At 37.6% G+C, this 18702-nt stretch overlaps 1 protein-coding gene across 1 annotated transcript in view; it reads right to left on the bottom strand.

Moving 5' to 3' along the window:
* Positions 1-18702, bottom strand: part of LOC148944280 (gamma-tubulin complex component 3 homolog) — a 90312-nt gene that overhangs the window by 3132 nt on the left and 68478 nt on the right. Inside the window, exons 13-14 of the mRNA XM_089099780.1 lie at positions 6991-7214; positions 444-692 (exon numbers count right to left, since the gene is read on the bottom strand). Of these exons, the coding sequence (XP_088955906.1) occupies positions 444-692; positions 6991-7214 (473 nt within the window). The remainder of the gene's footprint in view (positions 1-443; positions 693-6990; positions 7215-18702) is intronic.

Here is an 18702-nt window from a genome sequence, read left to right as displayed (position 1 = left end):
AAAAACTAAGTTTCATGATTTAGCGAGTGCACAAAACTTAGTATACATTTTCATCACGAAACTGCTGGAAAACTTTTCCCTTTTAGAACCGTGACAATACAAACGAAACTCAAATGGCAAAATATTGAAACAAGAAGATCATAAAAGGTATGTATTAGAATTTGCGAAATAATTGCAGTAGTAAAAAAGGAATTAGAAACAGCAAATACTCTAGGGGGAGGGGGGGGGGAATTAGAAAGAGTATAAGAGCCATCTTTATGGCCCCTAAATATAATAAATAATGTAATAATAATAAAAATAGCAAAAATTAAAGGAAAAGGAAGACTTTGCTTCTTGCAACTTGAGAACAATTTCCGGAACCGTTCTTTCTTTAATTACGATAAACTGAGGCAGCAATTCAAAGTTTAAATTCAAAAATATTAAAAAAAAGATGAATATATTACCTCATATGATTTAGCGAGAACACGAAACTTGGCCTTCATTTTCATCACAAAATTGCTGGAAAATTCTTCCCTTCTGGACCTCTCTCTTGCAACTTGCGAGCCAGACGATTCGACAATGTGAGCAACCATTCTCTCCTCAAATTCCTTACGCTTGCGGCATTCATCCTCAAAGCCTCTAAACATCTTTTCCTGGAGTTCACCAAATAGAATTATGATAGAGTATAGGGATTGAAGGGTGTGTCTCAGGTGCTGAAAGGTGAATATCTAATGTAATAACAGAAATAGTTCAATAAATTCCAATCCAATTCTTTTACGCCATTAAATCATTTCATAAGCAAAATACCTCAGACACGAAAACAAACAATTGGATATGGTAGAATTATGCCACACAAGCCTTACATTAATATGCCAGTACGATTATTACGTAATTAGAGGGTAAATAATTGGGTTAGTTTAAATAAGGTAAAGGGTAAAAGGTAAAGGATACGGCACTAGACCCTTAAAATCCAAACCGTCTGTGCTGATCTCCATTTCAAGGCCCTTCAGCCAGGAAGTGCAATGGGGGACGGGGCAGCAATCCCGTGCTTTCGCACAACCTTTCTGGTTACCTTCCCCAGATTTCTCCAAGTACCCGACTCTGGCTGAATTTACAGAGTCGCGCTCCTGGCCCCAGTCCCAAACCAAATAACCAGCCACACCAGGAATCAAACCCCGACCTTCGGATAAAGAATTCCAAATCCAGCGTGACAACCCCTCGGCTAGGATGACACAAATAAGCTAAAAGTCTAAATAAGCTAATGCATGAACTAAATTTTGAATAAAAAACTCTAATTTAAGGAACGCTTAAATTTTGCTATTTTTCGACTCCAGCTTGTCTCCCGTAAATTCAAGTAGTAAAAAAATAAGGTTATTCAATTAACTTTCCAACAATATATGTGATTGTGTACATAAATATTACAGAAAATAAAATTAATCAAATTCAAAGTTTGGAATTTCGTCATTTTCACAAGTTTTAATAAATAAAGCGAGCCTGGACAAACCAACACGCATCATAATCCCATCCTCCCAAAATTGGCGTATGTGTTAAGGAGTCGAATGCCTTCATTACATCCACAAATAGAGAAGGTGAGATTAAATCAGCATATAAAGTCGAATGACTGAAACTAAGAAGCGAAGCACATGCTGAAATTCATGAAAGAAGTTTTGCATCAATAAAGCGTTCGAATTTTGATAGCATGGCCTTTTCAAAAATTCGGCTGAATATTAGCAGGAGAGAGATTGGTATTTAATTTCAAACACATATAAAAACATACATCTCGGTAGTTTCAGAAACTATTTTATTGACAACCAAATCATTTTACCCCATATTTCGTACTGGAGTTTCTTTTTAGATTAGTGCTCATTTTAAGGATTGTTTACACTGAAACTAGGTTTTACTTACTTTATTTTGATGGGAATTAGACGCTGCTCCGCCCAGCCCGGCATCCAAAATTTCACCAACAGAACTTTTCCATGAGGCACAGACATGTGGAACGGCTTCGACATCGTACAGCAACCGATCGAAGAGGCAGAACTTTCCAAGCGGATCCAGTGATTTAGTGAGCTGAGCAAAGCTGGAAGAGTCTAGTCGAATGGGCCTTTCAATTTATTTGTCAGACCTCCTCCGAATATATAAGGGATACGAGGTAGACAAGTTATACAACTTTTACAATGCTGTTGCCGTCGAGGGATACTGAAAGGGGACTCTGAGGTCATCATTTGGGCTTTTAGTGTGTCATCCTCGGTGAGGGCGATATCATCAGCATAGTCCAAATCAGTGACAAGAACACATTTTCCACCCCCCTCACTTCTTCGTCTGTGCCCACAACTCTCTATAATCTAGTCAATTATGTAATTGAAAGGAATGGGGGACAGGACATTGGCTAACTTGACTTAAGAATTTACAGCAAAATTTTCAGACTCGTCACCATAAGCCCGTACCCTCATCTGCCTTCTTAGTACGCTTTCAAAAGGTCTAGAAATGCGAGTGCATTCCATCCTCTTCTAGGATATGCTGGAAAGCTTCTCGCTCGACTGAATAGAAGACTCTATGAAATCGATGAAGATAAGGATTAGTGGCATACTGTGTCTACAGTACTGCTGAAACAACAACCAAAGGGTAAAAATTTGGTCAGTGCAAGACCAAAAACTGACCAAAAATTTGGTCAGTTCGAAAGTCAGCTTGTTCTTTCCTCATTTTCTCCTCTCGGGCCTGTTTCAATCTTTTAAGGAGAAGAATGGCAACCAACTTTGCCACGATATAGCTGAAAGGGATTCCACGGTAATTCTATTGTCACTTTTCTTAAGAGAGGAAGAAGGCCTGAATTTTTCCAATTCTTCGGCAATTCTTTTTGGTCCGAATTCTGTCAAACGGCGGTCTCATTTGAGCGGCAAAAATCTCAGCACCAGTTTCATATAGTTTTTGGATGAGGACCGTCTTCACCAGGAGACTCAGGGTATTTCGGTGACCAAATGACTTTCTTTTCCATTGATGTCAGGGAGTTCAGGATAAACTATATAAGGTGCTCGGAGGAACCCTGGAGGAAGACTTGGGGGTTATGCGCGGACGATGGGAGGACTTCAGGAGTTCTTGATAAAATTCCTTCTATCTTGATATAATCGCGGACAGGTCCGTTATGATCTGCCTGTCCCTCAGGCAGATGGTCTCAAAGACTTGTTGCGTTCTCCCAGTGGCCTACTTTAGAAATTAGTAGTGCTTACGGGTATCGTGTGCCTTAGACGCGACTTCCATGGAATTCACCATTTCTGATAGGTAATTTTCCCAGCCTCTTCTGGATGTTTTTTTAACTTCCGCTCTTCGCTTTTTGCGCTCTGTTTTAGAGCAGAACACACGACACTTTTCGGCTAACTTGAAGCTTTCGCGGCTGATCCAGCTTTTTTGTTCTGGTTTTAACGCACCAAGGACTTCTTTCGCTGACTCCTGCATTGCTGCAGCAGACTTCTTCCATCTTCTCTCTACGTAACCACCGGAAGACGTTTTCTTCATCATTCACATCGGAAATGGCGCTGAAACTGTTTGACAAAGACAGGCGGGACATAGCCTTGCTTCCTGGGTCTTTAAGACCCGTGGCATCTAATCTGAGGGGTATATGGCTTCTACGCTTGGTGGAGAGCCAAAGTTGAATTCTAGTCAGCATCAGGTTGCGGTCGAAGCCATACTTGGAGCCCGTGTTGGCATCAAGATATGAGCAAGAATCCAGCACAGAACTTTGGAATTTAGACTTGACAAGTAAATAATCTATCTGGGTCTTGGTAGCTCCGTCATTGGAATACCACGTAATAAAATGGCTTTTCGTGCTAGAATATCGTACTGCAAGTGACCAAATTCTCATCTAGTGAAAGACCAATGAGGCTTTCACCGTCGTCAAAGCCTGTTCATAGGTGGAATGAGCCAAATACAAACCGAGTTGAGTCATTCTTCAGTCCAACTCTGGCATTCCAATCTCCAGCAAGAGCGTGAAAGTCTCGGGGCAGAACGTGCACCAGAAGTCGTTTCAAATAGTCATAAAACACAGACTTTGCTTCATCAATCGCCCTCTAGCCTTATTCTAGCAATTCTTGGAGATGCTGGTTCCCACGCAATAAGGACATGATTTGCAGCAACAGAAAGGAGACATCTAAATCCATGCAAACCAGAGCTGTCATCTACTCCTGAGTAATACAGGTGGTATGATTCTTTCGATGGGATAATAGTAGTCGATGTACCACAATCATAGTTTCTGATCTGAGATCTGAGTTTGCGACAAGCCGAGAATGTCGATTCCATACTTCTGCCTATCTTCTACATCATATATAGGTTGCATTTGCTTTTATTGATCGAACGTTCCACGATCCGGTCTTCAGAGAAATTTTATTATCTGAGATGGCTCGTCAATTTTTCATTTCTTTTCATTTTCAAAGAAAGATGGCAAAAAATCACAATTTATGGCATTCTATCATTCTTTATCCGTAGAAAATGGCCAAGCCATCTTAAATTTTCTATTATTATAGCCCAGGGAAGAGAATAGAATCAAATTTTTCGATCAACTTAATGTTTGACATACAGTTAATCATATCGATAGTAAACCATCCTTAGGCAATTTCCATTGAAAACATTTAAAAAACCTTCATCAGCCTTTCGAGGTGCCCATGTTTCAGACCCATACTTGACCACTGTGAATACCATGGCTTCCAATATTCTACTCCTGAATTACAGGCTACCTTCCTATCCTTCCGAACCTTTTCAACTACAAAACAACACCCTGTGGTTATTCTACTTTTACATTTTCACTGCATCCACAATCTTTACTAATAATACTATCCAACTAAATGAAGCTATTTACTTGATTTTCTTGTTATCTAACATCACCTCTTCGCCCTAATTTATTCCTAGACTAAGTGACAAACTTATTCTTGAAACCTGAACTCTCAAAACCTCATTTATTCCTAAGCTAAGTGATATAGTCTCCTCGTCATTAATTTACAAACTTATTCTTACAATCTGAACTGTCAAAACATCCGTAAGTTCATTCATTTCGCCAACATTTTTATCTAGGAGACTCGCGCCATCCACATAATCTAAGTATAGACGACTTTTTCCTTCCCATTTGATACGATGTTTTCACATAGCCTATTGCTGTGGTCGTCAGGACATAGTCCACCAAAACAGTCCATATAAACGGGGTAGGATACAACCCTGGTTATGTCCCGATAACACACCGAAGCAGCTTTTAACCTCACTTCCTACCATAACCACAGCAGTATCTACATTGTACTAGTCAGTTTAGTGTGCTTATCCCGTATACCATACGAGGGTGGGACGTTCACTGAAGTTTTTTTTAATGTTTTATAAACTTAAAGTTCCATAAACTAAAGTTTCATAAAACTGAAGACTAAGAGGGTCTGATGATCCAGATAGTTCTCAATTACTAATCTAAGAGTGAAAATTTGGTCTGCGCATCCTCTCCCTTCCTAATGCCAAACAGTTCTTCTCTTAGAACTTTTTCCACTGCATCTCTTAGTTTAATAAGCACCATCATGTCAAGTAATTTATTTCCACTAGAAATCAAGCTAATGTCTCAGCATTTATAACATTCCCTCTTATCATCTTTCTTATAAAGGAGTTTCATTGAATTTTTCCAAAAATCCCTCGGTACTTCTTCTTCTTCACAAATTATATTCATAATCTTCAGTAACTTATCACTAACTTCGCAGCTAAAATATTTCAAAAGCTTACTTAGCACACTATTCGCACCTCAAAACTTACTATTTTTCAATCTCTCAGTACTGTGTGGTAACTCCTCTCAAAGTAAATTCTTTTTCAATTCCAAACTGTCGAAGTTTTTTCATTCTTTTTTCTATATCATTTCCTATAGCTTTATCTCACAAATTCTAAAAATGTTCTGCCTATCTTAGACTTTCCTTACCACTAATTGAGACGCCGCTTTTATCTTTAACTGGGACAAGTCCAGACTGAGTAATTCCTCTTCTCAACTTCTCAACGTGTAAATACGATATCTTACTTTTATACCGTGTAGTTGCACTTTTCCAGGTCCTTGGCAATTTTATCCGCAGCCTCCCTTTCACATTTTCTTAATTTACACTTTAACGCCTTCTCAACTCCTTTTACTTTCTTCTTGTTTTGTAAGATATATCACTCAATAACTTCTTGTACAAACCCCTTCTCTCTTTTACCAAGCTTAAAGCGTTTGATTTCTTGAAATTCTCCAAAGGGTCTTTTTATAATCGCAAGGAGGAGGAGCCACTTGGGTTTGAAAATGGAATTTTTCCCCCTACATCAGACCTTCACTTTTTTTCTGCTACATCAGACCTTTACCTTTTTTCTTACCATAGGGAAATCCAGACTACCAAGAATTCTCATATCCGTTTTTTTTTTCTTCAAAAAATTGTTTCTGAGCTATAATAAGGTCAACCATTGAGCAAGCATATTTATGATATACACTTGCAAATCTATATCCATATTCTGGTGCATTGTTTTTTAGTTTTCTCATGAAAAGCCATACTATATCGACAATACTCATATATGCTCGACAATATATTGACAATATATGAAAAGAGTAATTTGAACTTGGATATTAGTTTAGGCATGAAATCTCATTCCTATATAAAATCCTTGTTCTTGCCAAAGGGCTACCAGGTTAATAAGAGTATTCATAGCCCTTGTTTCTAAAGATTCATTGTAAGCTATAATATGCAGAAATCCCTTAGAGGAAGGAGAAATCTCTCTTTTCCAATTAGGTTAAAATTAAACATAAAAGCCCTTTCCTTTTTAAGAACCTTTACCCTGCCTTTTTTTTTCTCCTCATAGTACTATCGAGGCTAAAAACAGCTCTCATAGTCGTTGTTTTAAGGAATCCTTGTAAGTTGTAAATACAATATATTTAAAATTGTTGGAAGGAGGAGGGATTTCCCCTTTCCAGTCACACACGAAATAAGGTATGGAACCTGTTTCCTATATAAGACCTTTAGCCCTGCCCTTTGTGCTTACCATTGGACTATCCAGGTTAACTAAAGTTCTCATGGCCGTCGTTTCTAAAAATTCCTTATGAGCTATAATAACGTCATCCATTGAGCGCGCACTTTTGAGCTTTCGTGAAAGGGTTTCCCAGGTACAGGCCAATACCTCAAAGGTAATATAATAAGCCATTTGCCGAACAAAATGGATCATTTGAAATAAAAGCAAATGCGCACTGTGTGCCAGTCCACGGGCCTCTAGAAAAAAATAAAAACAATATTAAGTTTGTAACACAATGCATCAAAGTTAATAATCAATAACATAACTTAATTCTGAGTTGAGGAGAAGGTGGCGGATAGAATGTTTGTGAGGCCCGGAAAGTAAGCTTTTACATGTATTTCATTCTTAGGAGACTAGTTCTAAACATTATCATTTTGATATCCTCAATTTTGTCATCTATGATATATTCAGTCCTGTGCTGGACAGGTGGAGTGATTTTTACCTGGAGATACATGAACTAGGGTTCAATTCCGGCCGCTGCGGGACCAATACAAGGACTTTGGAACCGAGAAGCTTTATCAATTAACGAATAGAATTGACTATTATTAAATTACTGTTTAATTACCAGTTGCTTGTGTAATTATTGTGTTTTTAAGCATCAGATATGTTTAAAAGGCGAAAAGAGCTGCATTTACTTTTCTTTTTTGGCTACTGACAGAAGGCAATTTAACACAATTTGAAAAAAAAAAACTAGTCCTAAGTATCTCGGGAACCAAATGAGTTCCAGATGAATGGAGCGCGCTGAGTTTAAGAATATACTAGGCTATGTATCTTCATTTAAAATGTAAGAGCATTAAGCCTTTGAATTGCTACAGACAACGTATTAATTGACTTAACGTACATTTTGACTATTTTGTTTCTTTATTACTTTCTAAGAATTAGTAATGCCAGGGCGAGTTTAATAACCCTCACATAGCATTGTTCTTAATTTAAAAATATCTCCCTTCCCATAGAATTGTGTAGTCTTTGAGGGTTTGGAGGCTGAAACCCTCCCTTAAAATTGTGAGGGATACCTCATTTGTTATGATAATTTTACTTACTAGCAGGGACCCCAAGTACTAGCAAAGTTTAGGGCCTCTGTTCTGTTATCTTTGTACTCTTGTAAACGTTTTTTTCAAATTTTGAAGGGTTCTAACGATACAATAATTGACGCAGTAAAAGGATATTTGATATAACCCCTTTGACAAGTAAAGATCTTATCCTTACCAGAGTTAAGGAAATTCATAATTTTAAATTACTTGTAAAAAAAAACAGGCTTTTCATGGTAATTTTGTTGCAATTTTGGGCATGTAGTAAATATACATGAGGGCTTATTCGGAACATCACCTGATAAGAGGTATTTAATTTCAAGGGAATCTTTATTTAACCTTTGACTAATTGTATTATTAATAAAAGAGCCATTCCAGAAAATATATCTTTAATAAAATTTAATTCCTGCTGGATGTAAGGCTTTGAGCAGATGTTTAGAACACGACCTACAGGAGAAATCCCAACAGCTCTTTTAATTCATGGGGGAGGACTGGATTAAAAATGAACGTGTCTATTATATTTCTGAGATTTTAGCAAATTGTAAAACAAAAATCAAGTTTATTACTACTAGGAATATCAATATCAAAAAAAGATTTCATCATAAGATTTATATACGTATACAAAAATTTCAATTTGAATTATATTTATTGTAATACTTTTATATTTATTTATCACATTTAATTTTTTAATTTTTTATTTTTAATTTAATTTATTATTTATTATATTTAGTTTTTATGCTTATTATAAGATTTATTTTATTATAAGATTATATTGATGATCTAAGATTTAAGATCCAGTTTCTAAAGTAAACTACAAGTTTCGATCATTTTTACGAAGTGATCTAAAGAGCACCAGGGTTCATCATTTCTTTGGATTAATTAAAAAAAACTTTCCGAAAAATAAGTTTTTCAAAGAAAAGTAAAGGCCATTTTAAACTTAAGCTCAGGAGATACAAATATCTGTTAAAATTCAATCTCAAAAAAACCAAAAATCAATTTTAAAGAATAAATGAAACCCAAAACGAGCATAAATAAACAATCATAGCAAAAAACATACAACAAGTAATAATATAAATGAATAAATAGATCTTAAAGCGAGTAATACTTAGATTGAATATGAAAATCAAGCTTAAAACAAAAAAAAATATTTTGCTATTGAAGTATAAATGAAACTTAAAACGAACAGAAATTAAATAAACAATCAATGCGAACAAAATACAATATATATTAATGTAAATGAATAAATAAATCTTAAAACGAACGAAAATTAAAAAGAATATGCAAATCAAGTTTGAATCGAATAAAAATAACTACAAACAAGAGTTTTGGTACCTCTTTGATAAAAACCTTATATATGAACAATAGACAGCTTGCATAACTTGTGGACAGCGATTGACAAAAATGAACGGATTGAAAAAATAGCTCCAATAAGGAGGTTTAGACCATTTCACTTGCTGACATAAAAGGGATCACGACTGTTTGGAATTGACCTTAATAGGATTTTGTGTGCCAAAGCAATTTTACATCTATCTCAGAGTATGTATTTTAGCCTTATAATTGGATAGTTATAATAGATTTCCTATGTGTTCTTCCCATACAAAACCCCTTCTCATAAGTTATAAACCCCCTTTAATCAGTTATGCCCCAGGGCATAACTTACAACGCCTACCCCCGGGCCCGGGGGAGCTTTTCCCACTTTAGTTTTTTGTGAGCCTACCTTTTAAATGTATTAACAAAATTAAAATATAAAAATTGGCATAGAAGAAAGTGATGGTGGGACGGCGAGGAGAGGGGCTTGTCACTCTCCTATATCCTTTTACGCTTAAAAAGTGAACAAGAACTTTCAATTTTAAGTCAAATGAGACCTCTCTAAAGTTAATACGAGCATCCCTTCCATAAGAAATAATGGGAAGGATCCGGAGAATCCTTAAATTACAACTCTTGCCCTGAGGGCTGTGAGGGCTCTTGCCCTGTTGCTATTAAAGTATAAATGAAACTTAAAACAAACAGAAATTAAATAAACAATCAATGCGAACAAAATACAATATATATTAATGTAAATGAATAAATAAATCTTAAAACGAACGAAAATTAAAAAGAATATGCAAATCAAGTTTGAATCGAATAAAAATAACTACAAACAAGAGTTTTGGTACCTCTTTGATAAAAACCTTATATATGAACAATAGACAGCTTGCATAACTTGTGGACAGCGATTGACAAAAATGAACGGATTGAAAAAATAGCTCCAATAAGGAGGTTTAGACCATTTCACTTGCTGACATAAAAGGGATCACGACTGTTTGGAATTGACCTTAATAGGATTTTGTGTGCCAAAGCAATTTTACATCTATCTCAGAGTATGTATTTTAGCCTTATAATTGGATAGTTATAATAGATTTCCTATGTGTTCTTCCCATACAAAACCCCTTCTCATAAGTTATAAACCCCCTTTAATAAGTTATGCCCCAGGACATAACTTACAACGCCTCCCCCCAGGCCCGTGGTAGCGCGATCACCCCCGTAGTTTTTGTGAACCGACATTTGACCATTATTAACAAATTTTTAATCTCAAAATTTTTATTGGAGGCATTTAGGGCGTGGAGGAGGGGGGGGGGGGCTATTCACCCACCGTACTATTTTTCCGATTAAAAAGTGAACAAGAAATTTAAATTTTAAGTCAAATGAGACCTCTCTAAAGTTAATACGAGCATCCCTTCCATAAGAAATAATGGGAAGGATCCGGAGAATCCTTAAATTACAACTCTTGCCCTGAGGGCTGTGGGGGAGTTGTCATCCTCAAAGACCTAATTTCTAGAACTTAAAACTACGTTTAATAAAATGGCTGTCTCAAAATTTTGATTGGATGTGTTTGGGGAAAAGGTGGGCGTGAGAGAGGGGGTTAGTTGCCCTCAAATCACTTTCAACTATTGAAAACGGCACTATCCCTTTGAATTTCCAATATCGAATGAGCCTTTTTTGAAGTTTCTACGACAACGCCTTCTATAAAAACCTTATATGCCCCCAGGTCATATCTTAAAAGCATTGCCCAGACGGTTGTGGGGGAGTGTTCTCCTCAAGAACATATTTTTTATCTGCAAGTCAACTACACTGAACGAAATGGCCGTCTCAAAAATTTTGATTGGGTGTTTGGGGAAATGCTAGACGTGGGGGGGGGGGGGGGGGGTAGGCTAGTTGCCCACAAATAACTTTCGACTATTAAAAAGGGCACTAGCCCTTTAATTTCCAATCGAATAAGCCTGTTTTGAAGTTTCTAAGACAATGCCTTCTATAAAAACCTTATATGCCCCCAGGGTATAACTTAGATCCCTTGCCCTGGGGGTTGTTGGGGAGTGTCCTCCTCAAAAATATATTTTCTATCTGGAAATCAACTACGCTGAACAAAATGGCTATCTCAAAATTTTGATTGGATGTGTTTGGGGAAATGATCGGCGTGGGGGGGGGGGTGGGGGGCAAGTTACACTCAAATCATTTTCGATTTTTAAAAAGGGCACTAGCCCTTTGAATTTCTAATCGAATGAGCATTTTTTGAAGTTTCTACGGCAGCGCCTTCTATGAAAAACCTCACATGCCTACAGGTCATAACTTAAAACCTTTCCCTGAGGGTTGCGGGGGAGTATCCTCCTCAAAAACATAGTTTCTATCTGGAAATCAACTACGCTGAACAAATGGCTATCTCAAAATTTTGATTGGATGTGTTTGGGGGAATGGTGGGCGTGGGAAGGGGGGGGGGCTAGTTGCCCTCTAATCATTTTTGATTATTATAAAGGGCAGTAGCTCTTTAATTTCCAATCGAATGAGCCAGTTTGAAAGTTTCTACGACAACGCCTGCTGTAAAAACCTGATGTACCCCCAGGGCATAACTTAAAACCCTTGCCCTGAGGGTTGTGGGGGAATATCCTCCTCAAAAATATATTTTGTATTTGGAAATCAACTACGCTGAACAAAATGGCTATCTGAAAATTTTGATTGGATGTGTTCGGGAAAATGATGGGCGTGGGGGGGGGGGAGGGGGGCTAGTTACACTCCAATCACTTTCGACTATTAAAAAGGGCACTAGCTCTTTAATTTCCAATCGAATGAGCCTGTTTTGAAGTTTCTACGATACCTCCTTCTATAAAAAACCTTATATGCCCTCAGGGAATTAATTTACACCATTGCCCTAAGGGTTTTGGGGTAGTATACACCAAAAAAATATATTATACATCTAGAACTAAAAAACGCAGAACAAAATGAATATATCTAAATTTGTAGGGGGTGGGTTTGGGGGAATGATGGGCGTGAGGGGGGGTGCTATTTGCCCTCCAATCATTTTCAACTATTAAAAAGGGCACGAGCCCTTTAATTTCCTATCGAATGAGCCTTTTTTCAAGTTTTTACGACAACACTTTCTATAGAAACCCTATATTGCCCCAGGCCATTGCTTAAACCACTTCCCCTGAGAATTGTTAAGGTGAGTCTTCCTTAACAACGAATTTTCTATTTGGAAATAAACTATGCTAAACAAAATTACTCTCTGAAAATTTTGATTGGATGTGTTTGGGGAAATTATGGGCGTGGGGGGGGGAGGGGGCTAGTTACACTCCAATCACTTTCGACTATTAAAAAGGGCACTAGCTCTTTAATTTCCAATAGAATGAGCCTTTTTTGAAGTTTCTACGACAAAGCTTTCTATCTAAACCTTATATGCCCCCAGGGTATAACTGAAAACCCTTGCCTTGAGGGATGTGGGGGAGTATCCTCCTCAAAAATATATTTTCTATCTGAAAATCAAACTTTGAATTTCAAATCGAATGAACCTTTTTGAAGTTTCTACCACAACGCTTTTTATAAAAACCTTATATGCCCCCAGGGCATAAGTTAAAATCCTTGCCCTGAAGGTTATGGGGGAGTATCGTCCTCAAAAACATATTTTCTATCTGGAAATCAACTACGCTAAATAAAATGGCTATCTCAAAATTTTAATTGAATATGTTTGGGGGAATAATGGGCGTGGGGGGGGGGGGTTAGTAGCACTCCAATCAAATTAGACTATTAAAAAGGGCACTAGCCCTTTAATTTCCAATCGAATGAGCCTTTTTTGAAGTTTCTACGACAACGCCTTCTATAAAAACCTTATATGCCCCCAGGGTATAACTTAAAACCCTTGCCCTGAGGGTTGTGGGGGAGTGTCCTCCTCAAATATATATTTACTATCTGGAAATCAACTGCGCTGAACAAAATGGCTATCTCAAAATTTTGATTGGATGTGTTTGGGGGAATAATGGGCGTGGGGGGGGGGGGTAGTTGCCCCCCAATCACTTTCGACTACTAAAAAGGGCACTAGCTTTTTGAATTTCCAATCGAATGAGACTTTTTGAAGTTTCTACGACAACACCTTCTATAAAAAACTTATATGCCCCCAGGGTATAACTTAAAACCCTTGTCCTGAGGGTTGTGGGGGAGTGTCCTCCTCAAAAATATATTTTCTATCTGGAAATCAACTACGCTGAACAAAATGGCTATCTCAAAATTTTGATTGGATGAGTTGGGGGGAATGATGGGCGTGGGGGGGGGGCTAGTTGCCCTCCAATCATTTTTGACTATTAAAAAGGGCACTAGAACTCTCGATTTCCAATCGAATGAGCCCCCTTTGAAGCTTCTACGATGACCCCTTCCGTATGAAGTGCCTCTGGAAAAAAAAAAAAATAATAATAAAACATTGGAGCCGTATAGCCTTTACTATAGGCAACACTATAGCGTTGCCTCTGATTATTTATGTTTTTTGTTTCCCCAGAGGCACTTCATACGGAAGGGGTCGTCGTAGAAACTTCAAAGGGGGCTCATTCGATTGGAAATCGAGAGTTATAGTGCCCTTTTTAATAGTCGAAAATGATTGGAGGGCAACTAGCCCCCCCCCCACGCCCATCATTCCCCCCAACCCAACCAATCAAAATTTTGAGATAGCCATTTTGTTCAGCGTAGATGATTTCCAGATAGAAAATATGTTTTTGAGGAGAACACTCCCCCCCAACCCTCAGGGCAAGGGTTTGAAGCTATGCCCTGGGGGCATATAAGATTTTTATAGAAGGCGTTGTCGTAAAAACTTCAAAACAGGCTCAATCGATTGGAAATTAAAGGGCTAGTGCCCTTTTTAATAGTCGAAAGTGATTGGAGTGTAACTAGCCCCCATCCCCCCACGCCCATCATTTCCCCAAAAACATACAATCAAAATTTTGAGATATCCATTTTGTTCAGCGTAGTTGATCTCTAGATAGAAAATATATTTTTTAGGAGGACGCTACCCCACAACCCTCAGGGCAAGGGTTTTAAGTTATACCCTGGGGACATATAAGGTTTTTATAGAAGGCGTTGTCGTAGAAACTTCAAAAAAGGCTCATTCGATTGGAAATTCTAAAAGCTAGTGCCCTTTTTAATAGTCGAAAGTGATTGGAGGGCAACTAGCCCCCCCCCCCCGCCCATTATTCCCCCTAAGACATCCAATCAAAATTCTGAGATAGCCATTTTGTTCAGCGTAGTTGATTTCTGGATAGAAAATATATTTTTGAGGAGGACACTCCCCCACAACCCTCAGGGCAAGGGTTTGAAGTTATGCCCTGGGGGCACATAAGGTTTTTATAGAAGGCGCTGTCGTAAAAACTTCAAAACTGGCTCAATCGATTGGAAATAAAAGGGCTAGTGCCCTTTTTGACAGTCGAATGTGATTGGAGTGTAACTAAACCCCCTCCCCCCACGCCCATCATTTCCCCAAACACATCCTATCAAAATTTTGAGATAGCCAATTTATTCAACGTAGTTGATTTGAGGATAGAAAATATATTTTTGATGAGGACACTCCCCCACAACCCTCAGGGCAAGGGTTTTAAGTTATACCCTGGGGACATATAAGGCTTTTATAGAAGGTGTTGTCGTAGAAACTTCAAAAAAGGCTAATTAGATCGGAAATTCAAAAAGCTAGTGCCCTTTTTAAAAGTCGAAAGGGATTGGAGGGCAAATAGCCCCCCCCCTCACGCCAACCATTCCCCAAAACCCATCCAATCAAAATTTTGAGATAGCCATTTTGTTCAGCGTAGTTGATTTCCAAATATAAAATATATTTTTGGAGAGGACACTCCCCCACCAGCCTCAGGGCAAGGCCCTGGGGCCATATAAGGTTTTTATAGAAGGCGTTGCCGTAGAAACTTCAAAACAGGCTCATTCGATTGGAAATTCGAAGGGCTAGTACCCTTTTCAATAGTCGAAAGTGATTGGAGGGCAACTAGCCCCCCCCCCCACGCCCATCATTCCCCCAAACACATCCAATCAAAATTTCGAGATATGCATTTTGTTCAACGTAATTGATTTTCACATACAATACATGTTTTTGAGGAGGACAATCCCCCACAACCCTCAGGGCAAGGGTTTTAAGTTATGCCCTAGGGGCATATAAGGTTCTTATAGAAGGCATTGTCAAAGAAACTTCAAAACAGGCTCATTCGATTGGAAATTCAAAGGGCTAGTGCCCTTTTTAATAATCAAAAGTGATTTGAGGGCAACTAACCCCCCCCACACGCCCATCATTCCCTCAAAAACATCAAATCAAAATTTTGAGATAGCCATTTTGTTCAGCGTAGTTGATTTCCAGATAGAAAATATGTTTTTTAGGAGTACACTCCCCAACAACCCTCAGGGCAAAGGTTTTAAGTTATGCCCTTGGGTCATAGAAAGTTTTTAATAGAAGGTTCTGTCATGGAAACTTAAAAAAAGGATCATTCTATTAGAAATTAAAAGGGCAAGCGCCCTTTTCAATATTCGAGAGGGATTGGAGGGCAACTAACCCCCCTCTCACGCTCACCTTTTCCCCAAACACAATCCAATCAAAATTTTGAGATAGCCATTTTATTAAACGTAGTTTTAAGTTCTGAAAATTAGGTCTTTGAGGATGACAACTCCCCCACAGCCCTCAGGGCAAGAGTTGTAATTTAAAGCTTCTCCGAATCCTTCCCATTATTTCTTATGGAAGGGATGCTCGTATAAACTTTAAAAAGGGCTCATTTGACTGAAAATTAAAAGTTCTTGTTCACTTTTTAAGAGTCAAAAGAGATTGGAGGGTAACTAGCCCCCCCTCCTCCAAGCCCTAAATGCATCAGATAAAAATTTTGAGATATACATTTTATTAAAATAGTTCAAAGTTCTGATAACAAAAAACTCCGGTGTCGACACAGCCCATCAGGGTCTGGGGGTAGGCGTTTTAAGTTATGCCCTGGGGCATAACTTATTAAGGGGGGATTATAACTTATGGGAAGGGATTTGGTAAGGGAAGAACGCATAGGAAATCAATTATAATTATCCAATTATAAGGTTAAAATACATACTCTGTGATAGGTGCAAAATTGCTTTGGCACACAAAATCCTGTTAAGGTCAATTCCAAACAGTCGTGATGCCTTTGTGCCAGCAAGTAAAATAGTCTAAACCCTCTTATTGGAGCTATGTTTTCAATCCATTCATTGTTGTCAATTGCTGTCCACAAGTTATGCAAGCTGTCTATTGTTCATATATAAGGTTTTTATCAAAGAGGTAATCGTATACACTTTGAAAAAACCCTCATTCGATTTAAATTGAAAGTTCTAGATCTGTTTTTTAAATTCAAGAATAATCGGAACGTAAACACCCCCCCCCCCCCCATGCCATAAAAACTTGAAACCTTTTGCAATCAAAAACGAACAAAAATTGATTAAAAAAAATTTCCGAAAAATAAGTTTTTCAAAGAAAAGTAAAGGCCATTTTAAACTTAAGCTCAGTAGATACAAATACCTGTTAAAATTCAAACTCAAAACGGCCAGAAATTAATATTACAGAATAAATAAAACCCAAAACGAACAGAAATTAAATAAACAATCATAGAAAAAAAAATACAACCAGTAATAATATAAATTAAAAAATAGATAATAAAGCGAGTAATGCTTAGATTGAATATGAAAATCAAGCTTAAAACGAAAAAATATGTTTTGCTATTAAAGTATAAATGAAACTTAAAACGATCAGAAATTGAATAAACAATCAGTGCGAACAAACATACAATATATATTAATGTAAATGAATAAATAAATCTTAAAACGAGTGAAACTTAAAAAGAAAATGCAAATCAAGTTTGAATCGAATAAAAGTCGTTATTTAGTTCTAAATTAGCATAATAGCACAACGGTAGTTTTCAAAATTCAGTAAAAATATTGAGCGCTCCCCTAGACAGTAGTGGCTTTAAAAGCAGTAAGACAACTATATATTTAACTGTATTCCTGAATAACAACAGACCTGAAAAGTAAGTTCAAAGTTTTATGGTTTTTTAGGTTGATGTCATATTTATAGGACAGTGGGCTGTAAGGGTTGCTTTTTGTACGTGAAATTTCAATGATTACTTTTTTATTGCTAATTTCACTTGAGATTTTTTTTTTTTTTTTTTTTTAATGAAATTCTTTTGTTGACTCTTCGTTGTGACAATTTGGGGAAAACTTTATCTACGCTTTTTCGTGTTTCAGTCATAATTCTCTCTACAATTTTCTTCGGAGTGTTCACCTATGCGTTTAGTTTACTTGTGATATCCATGTGTGTTTTTCTTGTTTTCTCTGATTATTAATCCGTTTTTCCCTCTTTTTGATCGGGTATGAGTAAAATAACAATAATAAGTTGGGTTCCTTATCATCCTTCAGTTTTAGCCTATCAGTCGACATGGAAAAAATATCTTAAAATTTTTCTGTACATTTTTCTTCGTCTTCCAGATTTCTGAAAATGAAGACAAGAAACCCCTGCATTTCACTTAGCGAAGCTCTAGAGCTCCTGGAAGACATTGTCCTGCCTCCTGATACCGATCAAGCATCTGATGAAGATGAAGGAAATGACGACGACACCGCGGCTCTGATTGTAAATGACATCCCGGGTACTGTTGAAGTAGATTTCAGACCAGGTCCTCTTGAAGAAGAACAATTTGAAGACATTGACAACATCATCCTCACAGAAGAAAAAGGTGCATCAACTTCGTGGGCCACAGAAGAGGCAGTTCAAAGCCGCGAACCCAAAAATGGTGGAAGCAAAATGGAACCTTTCCTTGGCGAAACTTGGGCGAGGGAGCGGCTCAGGCGTTTGAGAAAGCCCGAGAAGCAATAAAAGGAAAAACACCAATAGAGGTTTTGGCTTTGTTTCTATACGATGAATTCTTTGACCTCATTTCTCGTGAAACGGTTAAATATGCGACGTCTAAGGGAAACTTTGACTTCAGTACATCAGGTAACAAAATCCGTGTGTTCGTGGGAATACTGATTGTTTGAGCTATAATATATTGTACTCCCAAAGAGTCAAGCAAGCAATGTCCAGAAATCGATTCGTGAAGATAAAAGAGAACATCCACTTCGTGGACAACGATACAGTTCAAAGCTTTAAAGATTGGCGGTATTTCAAGGTGAAGCCCCCTCTTCGACATAATCAATGCAAACTTTAAGCAGTTTGGAATTTTCGCTCAGCATCTATCCATCGACGAAATGATTGTAAAGTATTACGGAAAACATAGCCTGAAGCAGTTCATCCGAGGCAAGCCCATTCGATTCGGATATAAACTATGGGCTATATGCACTTCGGATGGCTATTGCCTTCAGTTTCATCTGT

Source organism: Artemia sp. Qi Xiang Cuo, chromosome 14 (genome assembly GCF_049724085.1).
Source record: "Artemia sp. Qi Xiang Cuo chromosome 14, ASM4972408v1, whole genome shotgun sequence".
NCBI lineage: Eukaryota > Metazoa > Arthropoda > Branchiopoda > Anostraca > Artemiidae > Artemia > Artemia sp. Qi Xiang Cuo.
Note: the sequence above shows the minus strand (reverse complement) of the source record. Positions and strands in the feature narration are given on the sequence as shown.